Raw genomic sequence first — 16494 nt, 5'->3', positions numbered from 1 at the left:
GGACACCAGCCAGCGCTGCTCTTGGTTAGTGAGGAGCAGTGTAAGTTGCCCTTAGGTTTCAGGTTCATTGAGCATAGTCCAAATGGCCCTACTGCCATCTCTTTCTGCCTAGTCCCCTTCCCCCAATGTCCCCTCCCAGCCCAAGGCCCATGGGCCTGCCTCGAGGGTTCCAGGCCCCCTTCATCAGGGAGGCTTCAGGGATAGGCTGAGCCACACCCCAGAGGACAGATATGGGGGCCATATCTGACCACACTGGGCCACACCTGCGTGTATGGGGCAAGGTGAGCCACTGTAGCGCCCACAGCCCACTGCCGCTCAGACCTTCACTTCCTCTCCTGCCTCAGCCCTAGCCCTCAAGAGGATGGCGCAGGGAGCAGAGCAGCCACATGGCAGCAGCAGAGACTCTGCTGGGGCCACAGGGGACTCCTGGCCTCCGGGAGGATGGGGTCTGAGGGTCAAAAATGCAGCAAGGGGACCAAGGCCAGGAGACGATGGAGCCAATGGAGGCTAGAGGATGGTCACCTGCCTGCTGCCCCTACCATCACATCGTGTGCTGTATTTTCACCAATGCGGTCTTTTGTTCCTTTTTTGTGTCTCCAGCTTGTTTATTCTCTTGAATCTTCCTTCCTCTCTCCTCTTTGTCCAACCAGGCAGTCTATTGGACATAACACCCTGAGCCACAGCTGGATGCCAGCCTGGGGTAGGCACTTCTATCTGGGGGCGTAGAGGTTGGCCTTGCTCCCTGTCCTTTAAGTGCTCTAGGCTTGGCTGGGGGCTAGGAGATCCTCCCTGGCCACCTGCATCCTGAGTTGAGGATTCCACATCAGGCCAGGGGCTGGCCTGGCCACTTCTGATGTTCTGGGGTCTGCAAAGCAGTTGCCCACTGTGCGGGGTGGCAAGAGAACTCTGGGCTTTGCACCAGTGGGGCCTCAAGGGACAGAGTCACCCACAAGCCTTCAGGGATAGACCCCCACGGGAAACAGTAAAACAGTAAATGGCACCTGGGCCAGGAAGACTGTGACCTGGGTCACCTCCAAAATAAACCCCAGAAAAACTGCTGTCCAGGGCCTGCCTATGTCTGACATTCAGGAAAATCCTCTGCCAACCAGAGGAGACTCCCCTCACCCGATGTCTGCTAGGATTTAATACCAGGAGATCTGGGGCCAAATCCCGACTCTAAGTCTAACTAGTCTGAGACAAGCCACTGCCTTTCTCTGAGCCTCAGTTCCCAAACCTGTAGAATGAAGCAGATCACTTGCTCTGCCTGTGTCACAGGCAGTCTGTCAGTCTGACGGCTGAATGGAATAATGCATATGACGTGTGATATCAGGAGAGAGCCCTGCTGTGTGGCTAGATCTGGGTTCAAATTCAAGTTCTGCCTCTTACAATCTATAGATCTTAGATAAGAACTTAACCTCTCTGCCCCTTATGCTCCTCATCCACCTGCTAGTGGACAGTGCCGGCACAGTTAGCCACCCATTAATGGGCACTGTTATTCTTAGGAAATGTTCAGTGAAACTGTAAGGCATGACATACCTCAAGGATGTCATTATAATGATTATCCCTATAGCAACCAAGGCCAAACGCCTCTGCCTGACTTTCAGCTCCCTCCACCTCCGGTCTGGCCCCACCTGCCTCCTAGCCTTGTCACCCAAAGCCTGATGACAGCAGCAGTGGGGAGAAGAGAGGATGACAAGGCTGACAGCTGATTGTTGGGGGACAGGGCCCCTCCCCACCACTCCTTGGGGCGGGGAGCCCTACTCCGTGGCTATACACCCAATTCAGTGCCAAGTCATTGCTCAGCCCTTTGGCAGTTTCGGGGAGGAAAGAGCACCTAAAGGGTGGGGATGTCATGAGATATTCCCTCGAGGCATCCAGATGAGGCTCCATTCCTTTTGCCAACTGTGGCCCCAGCTGTGCTTAGAATAGGAGTCAGGGGTCTAGGCTCTGCCTCTTTGCAATGGGGACAGTGACTCCTGCCCCAGCTGCCTCTTTGGTCCACAGTGAAGTTCAACACGGGTTGAGGTGTTTTTCCACCTGCCCAGCTTTGAACTCCACAAGGGATGATGTCATGACATGGGAGGGTGTGTGAAACCCAAAGACTACCTTCTGTTCCTTGGAGCTTCACTAAAAACGCTCAGTCAAGGATCTGGGAAGAGCCTTGTGCCCATTTTCGAAAGATTTCAATTCAGTTCAGTTCTGTATTTATTCCCAGCACCAAAGTGCTCCACAATCCAGGCCCTGTTTGAACCTCAGCCTCTCCTAGCACCAGCTTCCCGACCTGCCCTCCCTCACTTTCCATCACAGAGAAGGACCACAGCACCCCAGCAAAGTACCCCCCCCTTGCCTCCATACTTTGCATGTGCTGCTCCCTCACTTTGGAGCATCTTGCTCCCTCCTCCATTTGACTGTTTCACTTTTTCTTCAAGGCTCTGGTCCTCTCTTCAGAAGGGTTTCCTGACCCCTACCCCTCACCCCAGGTAAGGAGCCCTTCTTCCCTACTCCTGTCCCACTCCCTGTCCCCACCTCTGTTGTAGCTCTTACCACACCAATGTCCTGCCTGTCCCCCATTCTTGGTGTGGGCTTCTCAAGATAGGGACCTCGTCTGGAATGGTTCAGGGTCCCCAGGCCCTCAGGCATTGGTGTTGGTTAAATAGTAAGGATCACTAACAGTGTCACCAACAGTGCACCAGACCCTGCTCTGAGCACATTTTTTTAGCACATTTTTTAAAAAAGATTTTATCCATTTATTCATGAGAGACACAGAGAGAGGGGCAGAGACATAGGCAGAGGGAAAAGCAGGCTCCCTGTGGGGAGCCTGCTGTGGGACTCCATCCCAGGACCCCAGGATCCCAGGATCATGCTCAGAGCCAAAGGCAGACACTGAACCACTGAACCACCCAGATGCCCCTGCTCTGAGCACTTTATAGGTGGAAGGTTCCCTCATATTCCTTAGATTATGCCCCAGCCAAAGGTGAGACTGGTGGTCACCCACCCACCTGCGTTGAAACTTCCTGGTGCTGGCTGGGGCAGGGCAGGCCAGGCTGGCAGGGCCAGCAACTGACCCATAAGGGCATGCCCGGGTCACCCCGTTCCCACCTGGCCTGAAACATCTGGAGGTAGGATTGTGGTGTTTTTTTTTTGGGGGGGGGTGCACATTCATTCCTTCACGCATTCATTCATTCATCCAAAGTCACTGGCTTTTTTAGGGCCCACCTGTGCTGGGCACCAGGAACCCAGTTCTTATCCCTACAGAGCTGGTAGGCGCCCCTGGCCGACCCCCACCTCCTCCTTCTTCCCAGAGGAAGTGGCCCAGGTCCTCCCCTTTCCCTGTCCACCCTCCCCCTACACACTGTCACACTGTCATCATCCGGCTCCTGGTCATCTCCCCATCGGACCCGGTGCCCTCCCGAGGACTCAGGCCGAGTGTGGGACCCCCTCGCGTGCCCCCGGCGCCCGCACTCGGTAGGGGCCCGAGACGGGTCCCCCGAGCGGCCGAGCGGGACGCGGACGGACTGGCCAGCCGGGCCGCTCGCCCGGCCCCCGGCTCGCACCTGGCCCCGCGACCCCGCCCCCCGCCGCGCCGCGCGCACTTCCTCCCGCCGCCCCGCCCCTTCCACATTCCTGCCCCGCCGCCCGCGCGCGATGAAGGCGGCCCAGGCCGGGGGCGCCGAGGCGCCGTCGGGCGCGCGGTCCGTCAAGGTGGTCCTGGTGGGCGACGGCGGCTGCGGGAAGACGTCGCTGCTGATGGTCTTCGCCCAGGGGGCCTTCCCCGAGGTGAGTGCCAGCCCCCTCCGGTCCGGCGCTCCCGACCCTGCCTCGCAGCTCCGGACGCGCGGCCGGGGCGCCCAGCCGGCCTCCCGAGGGGTCTCCCAGCGCAGCGTGGATCCAGAGGCGGGTCTTGCTCCGTAGTCGGGAGCGAGATTTGTAAAGTGACGGGAATGGCACCTACCTGGAATCGTTGTCACGGGGACTGACTTAGTGACCTGGGGACCCCGCAGATCCTGAGAGCACTTCGTGGTACAGCATGGCCAGGCGGGACTGAGGACACTGGAGCCAGACTTGCCCGGGCTCACATCGTGGCTTTGCCACTGAAAGCTGTGTGCCTTGGACAAATCCCCTACCCTCTCTGTGCCTCCTTTTTCTTTGCTTTTCTTTTTTAAGATTTTATTTGTTCATGAGAAACACAAGCAGAGGAGAAGCCGGCTCCATGCAAGGAGCCCAATGCAGAACTCAGTCTCAAACCCTGGGATCGTCCCTGAGCGGAAGGCAGTGCTCACCACTGAGCCACTCAGGTGTCCCTCCGTGCCTGTTTTCTCAACCACATAATAGGAATAAGGATGGTGCCCACCTTCCAGAGTCATTGTGAAGAGTTAATACAGGTCAAGGGCTCAGCTCTGAGCTTACAGCAGGAAGGACTCACTGAAGTTTCGCAAATGTCTTTTCACCAGCTGTTGTGCATACAGCGGTCATGTGGTGGGCTCTGTCTTGGAGGGTCAGAGCACACCAGAGTCAAGTCAGATAGCTTGGTTGGCAGCTCAGCTCTCCTCTAACAAACTGTGTCCCTCCGTACCTTGCCTAACCTCTCTGAGCCTCCCATTTCCTCACACAACGTCAGAGGGCGGGAGACCTGAGAGTGGTAGTGAGGTGGAATTAGGTAAGGCTAAGAGACAGCATGTGTTTACCTGGCATGTCCTGGACGCCCTGGGCACATTACCTGTCAGTCCTTGGCTGGTGTGCTCAAACTGCCCAGGCAGGCTCACAGGCACCACGATAGGGGCTGGGCCCCTTACCCTGCCACCTCTCAGCCTAGTTTTGGGAGTCTGCGGGTTTGCTTCCAGGGTCTCTTCTCCTTCATGCCTGTCACATCATCCTCCAAACCCCTGAGTTTGTGCAGACCCTGGGGAGTCCGATGGGGGAGGCAGGAGAGACCAGGCCTGGTAACAGTGTGAGACCTCCCTCTCCACTGTGGCAGCATCCAGCCAACTCTTGCTTTGTGGTTTGTGAAGCTGACATCACCTCCTCTGGCCAGTCACATTTTTTCTTAAGTTGGATAGGCCAAGTTTCTGGGCCCTCAGATGCTGCACATGGGAACCCGACAATTATGGCATGGTGGGAAGAGTGCCACAGAGGGACCAGGCCAGCCAGGGTCCAGGAGACCAGCTGGGAGAGGTGTCCTGGGATGGCAAGGCTCATCCTGATTCCAGAGAGGCTGGAACATGGAAACGGGCATCTGGAAGTTGATGGAATGTGTGTTTTGAAGGACAAGCTGGGGCTGGCCAGGGGAAGGGAGGGCATGCTTATTACCGGGAGATGGACTTGACTTTGTCTGGGCTCTTAATCTTTTTGGGGACCCCTCTACCTCCAGGTACAAGAAAGAGCTCTTCTTTTAAAAGAATCACAAAGTCCAGGCTCCAGAAAAGCCTCATTTTACAGGAGGGAAAACTGAAGCTTGAGAAACAGCCTTGCCCTGGGGTGCAGGGACCAGGAGTGGCAGTGTAGGTCAAGAGCCCAGATCTCCCCACCCTTGACCAGGACACTCTCTATGATCCCTAGTACTCTACCTGCCAGACCAACCTTCTGCTCCTACTCCTACACTCCTCCTCCTGGCAGGCCTCCAAGCTCAGGGAACCAGCAGCTAGAATACAGAGTCCCCCCAAAGAGCTGGGATTGAAGGGATCTGAGTGACCCTTATCTGGCTGTGGCCCAGCCTCAGTTCAGAGCAGGGGAGCAGAGTAGAGAGAGCTCCTAAGGTAGAGGGAAGTCCAGGCGGGACACCAGCCTCTGCTTGGTCCTTGCTGACATTTGGGTCCGCAACCATTCCAAAGTCCAGGGGTCCCACAGAAGGGTGGGAACAGGAGCAGGCAGGGAATACCAGCCCTACCTTCCAGAACCAGCTCAGTTCCTCCTGGTCACATAGGAACTCAGGGTGTGAAACCCCTGACTCTCCTTTATTGAACTATGTTCTCCTATCCTGTAATGATCTGTCTGTGAGCCCCATGAGGCCAGACACAAGCCTGAGTCACCTCTGCCTTGGTCTAGGTCAGACCTGCCCTGCCTTTCTGGCTAAGGATAGCTCAACAGATAAGATTAGGCACTTACTGGTCAGAGTGACCCTGCCTAGTGGTTCAAAGAACACAACAGAATGTATAGACAAAGTCTATGGCAGGGAGGGTTGTGAGCAGGGAGTCATAGGAGCAACCCACCCCCGTAGTCTGGAATAGGGCTTTCCTGCCCACTCCTGATACCAGTGGCTAAGAGAGTTGGTGACCTCAGGAGAGCAAATGGCTTGGAACAGAGCCTGGCCTCTTGAGCCAGGAAGACTGGCCTCCATTCTTAGCCAGCTGTCCAGTGTGTCACCCTGGGAAAGTCATTTCCCTGCTCCGTCCTCATCCCTAACCCTAACCCTAACCCTAACCCTAACCCTCTCCATCAGGAGAATGGAGATAGTGCTAACTTCCCAAGGTTACAGGGATCAGACACAGTACAGGTAGAGGGCTATGCACAGTAGATCCCTAGAAAATGTGGATGACAGTGTCATCTCCACAGATGTTTGCAAAATACTGACACATGTCTCCCAAAAGCTTCGTGGCAAGCTGCCCTCCACCTCAGATCAGGAGGGGTCCTGCCAAAGGGGAGTGGGTAAGTGGAAGCTCAGCAGGTGTCAGTCCCTTCCACGGTGACAGGCTAGGGCAGGGCACGCCACCTGTAGGGATGGATGGCAGTTGGCATGTACACTGCCCCTGGTGACCAGCTTTCTAAGCAGTGAGCATCTGTGCTGAGCCTCACCTGCCAGCCAGTCTCTCCTATCACACTGTAAAGGGCCACTCTTCTCCTTTAACCAGTGAGGGGACAGGCCCAAGGTTACACAGCTGGTGAGGGCCAGAGCCAGTTCTAAGCCAGGAACATCTGATCCCAAAGCCAGTATTCTAGCCACCATGTCTCCCGCCAGGCAAAGGACCTGAGAGGAGAGGCCTGGGCAGGCAGGTGCTGGGGAGGTAGATGGAACCCTCGTCTGTACCTACTAATAGAGAGAGTGACAGCTGGCTAGAGTCCAGGGCGGATTGAGCCCCTATCCCAGGGCCATCCTCGACTTCTCTATCTGCCCACTCCGGGACTCACCTTTTCTCCCACCCTCCCCCTGTACCTTCCACAGTGGCTTGGAGGACCACACTGACACACCAGGAGCCCAGGGGCTGACTGTGAGTGCCAGTGGGCAGGCCGACAGGCAGACAGGCTTGAAATCCTCCTGAGTCAGGGCAGGTGTGGGCCCCATCTGGTATAGGAAATGGGGAGGACAAGGGCTCCCCATGCTGCCACCCCACCGACCAACCCTGAGCAAGTGAGCGAGCCCTGGGGACCAGCTACAGCCTGGTCCCGCATGCCATTCCAGCAAAGGGCTTTTGTTTGTGATAGAGTTTTGAAAACCTTCTCACTTGTTGCTCAGACCCTATGTGTACAAGTTCCCCCTTCTCATTCCTGCATTTTGTCTGCATACAAAACCCATCCTGTTTCCATTCATTCAGCCTTTATGAAGACGGAGTACACTCAGGCTCTAGGCCTGAAGTGGAGGGGCTTGTGGCCTGAGTGACTTCCTCCTGACACCAGAGAGGGAAAATAAGAAAGGCAGAAATGGAGAGGATATGGGAAGAGATCCAGCAAGGCATCCTGGGGAAGGTGGCACGGGGCAGGGGTCTTGGTTGATTATGAGAGGTTGGGAGGCCCAGGGACCCCCAAAAGCTACAAGCTCCCCAGAGCAGATAGCAAGTCTTGTTTATTACTTGCTCTCCAGTATCCAGGACCAGAGAAAGTGCTGTTTACTGAATAAATATATGAATGAATGAATGAATGAATGAATGAATGAATGAATGAACGAACGAACAATCAAACAAACAAATGTAGGTTAATGTCATGCCAGGAGGAGGGGACAGCATGAAGGAAGGCTCAGAAATGGAACAGTCCCCCATCCAGGGGGACAAAGATAAAAATAACAGTAGCCGTCATGTGTAGAGTGCTTATTTTGTGCCAGGCTCTGCGCAGAGCTTCTCACTGAATCCTTACAGCAACACACTGCAGTAGGTACTTTTAATATTCCCACTTTACAGTTGAGAAGGCCAGGGAGATGGAGTGCCATGCTGGGGCAGAGAGCTAGGAGGCAGGAGGCGGCAGCTCTAGGCCTCCCTCAACCCCGCTGGCTACCTACTTCCCAGAAACTCCCTCCACCGTCAGACTCCCAAAGAGGGGCAGTGCTGCAGGTGTCTGAGGGCTCTGGCTTGGGCACTGGGGCCCACCCTGCTTCAGAAGCTGTCCTCACAGCCTGCACCTCGCCCCCTTCTTCCTCAGAGCTACACCCCCACTGTGTTTGAGCGGCTCACCGTGAATCTGCAAATGAAAGGCAAACCCTTGAACCTCCAGATCTGGGACACAGCAGGTGGGTGTGCGGGGCCACAGGAGGGGCTGGGCAGGAGGAGGAGCCCCACGTGCCCAGGAGCCAAGCCCTACTCCCTTCTGAACCATGGTCAACCAATCTCCAAGGGACAGGTGTTGGCCGGGATTAGGGTCCCTGGGAACCTGAAGCTTCTTTGCTTCTGTGCCTGTGTCTGTCTGCTGCCTCCTTCAACCAACAGAGGGTAGCCAGCAATGCCCTGGAGACAAGGGGGGATCCAGAGCTCTCTTCTTTTGAGGGGTGAACTATTCCTGGTCTCCTAGGCATTCTACCCTGGCTTTGGCTTCTTCTTTTTTTTTTTTTTTTAAGATTTTATTTATTTATTCATGAGAGAGAGAGAGAGAGAGAGGCAGAGACACAGGCAGAGGGAGAAGCAGATTCCCTGCAAGGAGCCCAATGTGGGACTCCATCCCGGGGCTCCAGGATCACACCCTGAGCCAGGGGCGGCGCTAAACCGCTGTGCCACCGCCAAACTGCTGCACCACCGCCACCGGGGCTGCCCCTGGCTTTGACTTCTGTAGGATCTACCTGACCTTGACTTGACCTCTGCCCTCCAGCTTCCTGAGCTTACCTACATAGGGTTCAGTCAAATCCACCCCAGAGCTGAAAGCTAACCCCAGGGTATCCTAGCAGCCCCCTTACTGGGTTAAGATGCCTTTGTCCAGGGTCCTACCTGCTTCTAACTCCTCACCACCCAAGCCCAGGGCAAAGCAGGCTTCTGACCAATGGCCCCAGTCCCTGTAGGCTGGGCCTCTGCCTTCCTTGTCCCCTACTCCTTCCAGAACAGGGCTATCTCAGCAAGTAATCTCACCCAGACCAGGGCTAACACATCCCACGGGCAAGCCAGGGGGAAGTGTTCACGTGGAATGGCCACCTAAACACCATGAGGCACACAAACAGGCCCTGACCCAGGCTCAGATGACCTCCCTGATCTTGGGGGAGATCTGAAGGGAGTGATCACCCCCACTCTACCCAGGGCAAGTTGACTATGATCGCCTGCGGCCCCTGTTCTACCCTGATGCCAGTGTCCTGCTCCTCTGCTTCGATGTCACCAGCCCACCCAGCTTTGACAACATCTTTAACCGGGTAGGTACTGGGGGATTGGGGAGGTACAGCCCTTATAGCCAGGCCTGGATGACATCAAGTCCAGCAACTTTCGTGTATATGGGGAAACAGAAGACCAGAGCAGGGGCAGCAATTTGCCAGAGGTTCCATAGGGATTCAGTGGCAGAGTTTGGACTCAGAATGCCATGGCTCTTTCCATCGTGACACCTACCTGAGGATGCTGGGTGACCCAGAGGCCCCAGCATCTCCCCAGGCTGGGCCTGCCTGAGGTTGCATGCATGGTCAGCTTCTGGCAGCTCTGTGTGACTGCTAGCTTTCAGCAGCCTCCCAAGATGCCCCCCCCCCCCGGTATGTCAGGGATTCCCAAGGCTGCTCACTGCTCAGAGGTGTCATGGACATAGTCCCTTGAGTTGTTCTGCTCCTACACCACTGCTCCAGGGCCTCCCTGTGAGTGGCATGCAAACTGTGCACCAGGATTCCTCAGAGTGCAACTGGTGACAGCATTAGCAACATTAATCACAGCAATGATAGTAATATTTATTGAGAACTTACCTTGTACCAAACACTGTTCTGGGCACTTAGACACATTCACTCATCTATTCCTGGTAACCTGATGGAGCCAATAGTAGTATTATCCCCAGACTGGGAGTGGGAGAAACGTTTTGACCAGAGCAAGTAGAATGTGGACTTGCCAGCTTCCAAGATGAGAAGGAGCAAGTGGGGGATGAGGTGAGAAATGAAGGCTGTTAGACATCTCAGGGGAAGGCCAGGTAGGCATGGAGGTCTGAGTGCAGCTTCCAGGAGAGGGCCAGGCCCAGCTGGGCAGATCCATTTAGGAACTGCTGGTGGGGAAGAGCCTTGAACTTGAGAAAGTCACCTGGAGAGAACCAAGAGAGCAGAGTCCTAGGGCAAAGTGCCAACTAGGTTATAGAAGAGGGAGAGATCCTTGCCTGGTGCCAGGACTCAGGCAGGATAAAGGCTGAGTGTTCACTGTTAGATCAAACAAAGTGAAATCACAGTGAAGACCATTCTCAAGCACAGTTTTCTGGAGGGGTTAGAGTATGGGGAGTCTGCCCAGGATCCCACTTGGGCCTCATCTGGCTCCAGAAGCCAGGCGGTTTGATGCTGGTTTTTTCTGAGCAGACCAACTGAGTAGGCATTCATTCTGGAAATACAAATTTCCTGTCTCCAGATTCTAGACTCTCCAGTTGTCCAGGCTGAAGTAACCAGGCCCTGGAGCCTCACATTCCAAAGAGCAGCTGACACAGAATAGGAGTGGTCCCTCCACCAGGCAAACAGCTGCTCCAACCATTTTGCAAACTGCTTTATTTTTAAAGGATGACTTATTTCTTTATATATTTCACCCAGTTGGGAGGCAGTCTTGGGGGCCCTTACCTTGCAGAGTGGCAGGATTCTAGCCTATGTGGGTGCAGGGCTCTGGGGCCCAACCCTGGGCTCAAATCTTGCCACTTCCAGTTGTATGATCAAGGCCAAGTTATATAGACTCTCTGAGCCTCAGTCACTGCATCTGTGCAATGGGATTGACGATAGAACTTGCTTTGTAGAGACTTGGGGGAATTGATGAGTTCATAATGTAAAGTCTTAGAGCCCAGCACAGAGTAGTAATTCTCCCTAAATGTTGGCTGCACTGATTATCTTTGCTGGAGTCTTCCTGGGGAGCAAGAGGGTGGCCCTTTCTCCCCATCTGCAGAAAGGGACAGCATCCAGATGACTAACACACAGCCCCACACTGCCACCCTCCCCACAGTGGTATCCAGAGGTGAACCACTTCTGCAAGGAGGTGCCCATCATTGTTGTGGGCTGCAAGACTGACCTGCGCAAGGACAAGTCACTGCTGAAGAAGCTACGGAAAAATAGGTTGGAGCCTGTGACCTACCACAGGGTAGGAAACCCAGCCCAGGGGTGAGGGTAGGTCCTGAGAGGGGGAGCTTCTGGGTATGCTGATCCCGTCCAGCCTCTGAGCAGCTCAAGGCATCCAGCACACTCAGAGGGGTGGGTCAGGGTAGGGGTAATCTGGGAATGGTTGGGCTTAGAAGTGGCATCTAGAATACTCTCAAAGGTTCTGCCTATGAAAGGCAGAGTAAGTAATGTGCCCATTCAGATAATCCTACCCACCTGCTTCACAGATAGGGACCCTGAGGCCTGGAGAGGAACCCTAGTTCTTTAGTCTACAGGCCCCTCTGTGCTACATGCCTAGGAAGTAGGTTAGTTGGTGCCTTGAGAGGCAGGGACCCATCCTGGAACTGAGGCAGGAAATCCAGTGAAGCCATGAGACTGCTTGGTCAAGCCAGGGGGCAGGAGATGTGGGTGTCCTAGAAAAACTTGCCTTCCAGTTTGGTCCTGGAGACTCCCTAGGACAGCCAAGAGAGCTGTGGGGAGGCAGGATGTGAGGCCACGCAGAGGTCTCCGCCTCAACATAGCCCTGTCCACTCTCTCTGTTAGGGCCAGGAGATGGCGAGGTCTGTGGGTGCAGTGGCCTACCTCGAGTGCTCGGCCCTGCTCCAAGAAAACGTCCACGCGGTCTTCCAGGAGGCAGCCAAGGTAGCCCTCAGTAGCCGCAGTCGCAACTTCTGGAGGAGGCTTACCCAGACCTTTTGTGTGGTGATCTGACATCCTGAGGCCCTCTCTGTCCCAATCACCCCAGCAGCACAGGAAAGAGCTGGGCATTGAGCTGCCCACTTGGCCGGGCTGGACCCAGTCCCCAGACCATGATCACCGTACTACACCTCAAACAGATGGACACTACCAAGGCCGGGTCCCCAACCCTGGGGCTTCGATCCCTGGACTAGACCATAACCCCCCTGAGGCCTGAGGAAGGGGGTTCCAGAGCCTGTCAGCCCTGTGGAGGGCTCATCCTGGAGTTCTTTACAATGACTACCAGACTCCCCGCTCCCAGCCTGGACCACACATCCAGAAGAGCCTGTTCAAGCCTGGCACCACCTCGCTGCTGTCACAGGGCTGCATGTTCAGGAACAGGCAGTCCTAGGACCAGGGCCAGAACACACACCCTGCCCCTCCTCTCTCCCCCCCTGCCCATCCAGTAGTGACCGTAACAACTAAAACATCACTTGTCAGTTATGTCATGCGCTTTGCTTTACACACATGTTCCACAGCAGATGAGAGTCCACCACATGTAGGCACTGGAGTGGGACTACCTGAATCCAAGCCTGGCTTTATCACTTTAGGACCTTGGGCAAATTACTTGAACCCTCTGTGCCTTGGTATCCCCATCTGTGAAATGGGACCAATCATAGATGATATCATGGAGCCTTTAATGAGTAAGAACATCATGAGACACATGCAAACTGCTTAGCACACAGTAAGTGCTCACAAAAGGTTCACAAGTGTTATTTTTATGTATGATAAATATATAATATCGCATAGATGTAATATACTGAATAATATTATATTAGGGTTTTCCAGAGAAACAGAACCATGTAGAGCCAATAGGATGTGTGTAGAGAGAGAGAGAAATTGTAAGGAATTGGCTCACAGGAGCACGGGGGCTGACAAGTCTAAAACCTGTAGGGCAGGCTGGAGATTCAGGTCAGTTGATGTCGCAGTCTTGAATCTGAGTTCTGCAGGGCAGCAGGCTGGATACTCAGGCTTTCTGTGCTGCTGACTTGAGCCAGAATTCCTTTGTCAAGAAACCTGTCATTTCTCTTAAGGTCTTCAACTGATTGGATAAGGCCCACCCACAAAGAACCAGCCCCAAAAACGCACTCCTTCAGTTTCATTAAAAACAGTTCAGGGGCACCTGGGTGGCTCAGTGGCTGAGTGTCTACCTTCAGCTCAGGTCGATCCCAGGGTCCTGGGATCAAGTCCTGCATCGGCTTCCCACAGGGAGCCTGCTTCTCCCTCTGCCTGAGTCTCTGCCTCCCTCTCTATCTCTCATGAATAAATACCTAAAATTGAAAGAAAGAAGAAAGAAAGAAAGAAAGAAAGAAAGAAAGAAAGAAAGAAAGAAAGAAAGAAAGAAAAAGAAAGAAAGGGAAGGAAGGGAAAAAGAAGAAAGAAAGAAAGAAAGAAAGAAAGAAAGAAAGAAAGAAAGAAAAGAAAAGGAAAAAAAAGTAGTTCCAGGGTGACACATGGGTGGCTCAGTCAGTTGAGTGACCAACTCTTGATTTTGGCTCAGGTCATGATCTCAGGCTCATGAGATCAGGGCCCACATTGGGCTCTGGGCTCAATGGAGGAGTCTGCTTCTCTCCCTCATTTTCTCCTCCTCCCCCCCCCATGCACACATGCTCTTTCTCTCTCAAATAAATAAATAAATCTTTGGCTCAGTCAGTTAAGCATTTGCCTTCAGCTCAGGTCATGATCCCAGGGTCCTGGGATCGAGCCCCACATAGGGCTCCCTGCTCAGTGGAGGAGTCTGCTTCTCCCTCTCTGCCCCTGCCCCCAACTCATGCTTGTGCTCTCTTGCTCTCTCTCTCTCAAATAAATAAAGTCTTAAAAAAGTAAGAGGGTACCTGGGTGGCTAAGTTGGTTGAGCATCTGACTCTTGATTACAGCTCAGGTCATGATCTCAGGGTTGTGGTATCCAGCCCCATGTCAGGGAAGTGGAAAGTCTGCTTGGGATTCTCTCCCTCTCCATCTGCCCCTCCCTATACTCATGCTCTCTCTTTATCTCTCTCAAATAAATAAAATCTTAAAAACATAAAAAAAAAAAAGCTCAAAGGAGGGACGCTTGGGTGGCTCAGCCAGTTAAATCCAACTCTTGGTTTCGGCTCCAGCCATGGTCTCAGGGTGGTGGGATTGAGCCCTGCACTGGGCTCCATGTTCAGCATGGAATCTGCTGGAAATTCTCTCCCTCTCCTCCTCCTCTGCTCCTCCCCCACCCCCACTCACTGGTACATGCACTCACACTCTCTCTCCCTCTCTTAAAGTTAAAACAGCTCAAGGGAGGGACTACTTCATAGGCCACATGGCTGGCTCAATTGGTAGAGCATGGGACTTTTGATCTCAGGGTTGTGAGTTCAAGCACCATGTTGAGTGTAGAGATTTCTTAAAAATAAGCCTTTAAAAATTTTTTAAAGAAAAGAAGACAGGGATCCCTGGGTGGCGCAGCGGTTTGGTGCCTGCCTTTGGCTCAGGGCACGATCCTGGAGACCCGGGATCGAATCCCGTATCGGGCTCCCGGTGCATGGAGCCTGCTTCTCCCTCTGCCTGTGTCTCTGCCTCTCTCTCTGTGTGTGTGACTATCATAAATAAATAAATTAAAAAAAAAAAAAGAAAAGAAAAGAAGACAAAGATAAACAGCACAAGGAAGAGACTCCTTGTGCCAGGTGAGGGCTCATGCCTTGGGTTACAGAGCTGAACTGAGACAGGTGAAATGATGTTATTGGCCTGCTCCAGAAACCCCGTGTGGGTTACAGGCTCCACTCCAGCGTTTTACTATAAACTGCTCAGGAATGGGAAATAACTTTTCCTGGCCTAGATTTCTAGCCTGATTGCTCCTCCCTGTCAAGCATACACCGTGCCCAGTATGTTCCCTATTCTCCCCTTTCTGCCCTCCCCAAGCCCAGCTCAGACAGCTCTCTAATTTCCCAAAATATATATTCCTTGATCCCTGAGAGTAATGTTGCTATGATGCTTTTCACAGTGACTCCTTGCACATCCTTCTTCTTGCACTAGATCTCAACTTCCGTGAACTCAGGATCCTTGTTTGCTTCATCTCTTTGTCCCTGGCCCCTAATTGAGGATGTGGCTTGGCCTTGTTGGCACTGAGTATTGCATCTCTGGAGTCAGTAGCAGATCTGGGTTCAGATGTCAGTGCTGCCATTTTCCTTAGCTATGTGATTTTTTTAAGAGTTACAGTCTTTGAACTTCAATATCCCATCTGGCAAATGGGGACAATCATATCCATCCTACAGGGCTGCTGTGGGAAGGAAGTGACAAAATACTTGTCAGGTGCCTAGTATAGTGCCAGCCAGAAAGAAGGATGCAGGAACCATGGGACAGATTTGCAAGAAGAATAGCTGGGCTGGACAGAATGTCCTATACTTGAGGGTGAGATGCTGAACAAGAGATCAGGAGACACAGGTGCTGGCATGGGCTCCTTCCCTGAGATAACCAGGGACTGAGTCATCTATTCCTTTAGCCTGGTGTCTCAGGAGCTCTCTGGTGTGCCGCACACTATGACGAGGGCTAGGGATATTACACAGGGAACCATGGTCTGTGCCCCCCCAAAGCCAGGTGTGTTTGCAATACCCTGGAAGAAGCACAGAGGAGGGGTCCCAACCACTTGTCACCATGTGGCATGGTCCTGTGTATCTCCCCACTGGATCACCAGCTCCCCAAGAGCACAGACTGGGTTTGCTGGAATCCCCTGTGCTTCAGGGTATCTGGAGAGAAAAGGATCATGGGTGAGTATGGGGGATGATATGCCCCATCATGGTGACCTGAGAGCCCAAGATGCTGTGTCAAGTCTTGCAAGGCAGGCAGGACAAAGGGATGTGGGGCCAAGGGGGCTGACAGAATGAACAAGAGGGTAGGAGGAGTGATGTGCTTGGTCCTGAGAGGGTCTCTGTCTTCTCACCTGACAAATGGGAGGAATAAGTTCCAGTCCTTGCCTTTTATTTCTTATGAGTGTTCTATCGGGAATGAGAAGATTAGATACACAGGTTTAATGATTAAATTTGTGTGTCAACTTGATTAGGTCATGTTTCCCAGTGGTTTGGCCAAACACTAGCCTAGATGCTGCCTCAAAGGCATTTTGTAAATGTAATTGACATTTGAATCAGCAGGCTTTGAGTGGAGCAAGTGACCCTGTGTCATGTGGGTGGGCCTCATCCAATCAGTGGAAGGCCTTAAAGGACAGGATTCCTGGTCACGGGGCCAGAAGGAGGACTGAAGTTTGACTCAACCCTCCCTGAATCTCACCCAGGATGCATGCAAGGAGGTCAAAGTCACAGAAGAACTGCTCTCTGAGCTGAGGGGAAGCAAGATGGGGGTTAGGAAGA

General features: G+C 53.4%; 1 protein-coding gene across 2 annotated transcripts; it reads left to right on the top strand.

Annotated features, from left to right (window-relative positions):
* Positions 1-3622: 3622 nt before the first annotated feature.
* On the top strand, positions 3623-13819 carry RHOD (ras homolog family member D). 2 transcript variants are annotated; one of them, XM_055314688.1, is made up of 5 exons: positions 3623-3777; positions 8344-8431; positions 9423-9532; positions 11280-11389; positions 11975-13819. In XM_055314688.1, the coding sequence occupies exons 1-5, from the start codon at positions 3646-3648 to the stop codon at positions 12075-12077; spliced, it is 543 nt and encodes a 180-aa protein (XP_055170663.1). In that variant the 5' UTR covers positions 3623-3645; the 3' UTR covers positions 12078-13819. The 2 variants fall into 2 exon arrangements, with proteins under 2 accessions (XP_055170663.1, XP_055170656.1); XM_055314681.1 differs by having other exon boundaries at positions 11280-11414.
* The last annotated feature ends 2675 nt before the right edge of the window (positions 13820-16494 follow it).

The sequence above is a fragment of the Nyctereutes procyonoides genome, unplaced genomic scaffold, assembly GCF_905146905.1.
Source record: "Nyctereutes procyonoides isolate TBG_1078 unplaced genomic scaffold, NYPRO_anot_genome, whole genome shotgun sequence".
In the NCBI taxonomy this organism is placed as follows: Eukaryota; Metazoa; Chordata; class Mammalia; order Carnivora; family Canidae; genus Nyctereutes; species Nyctereutes procyonoides.
Note: the sequence above shows the minus strand (reverse complement) of the source record. Positions and strands in the feature narration are given on the sequence as shown.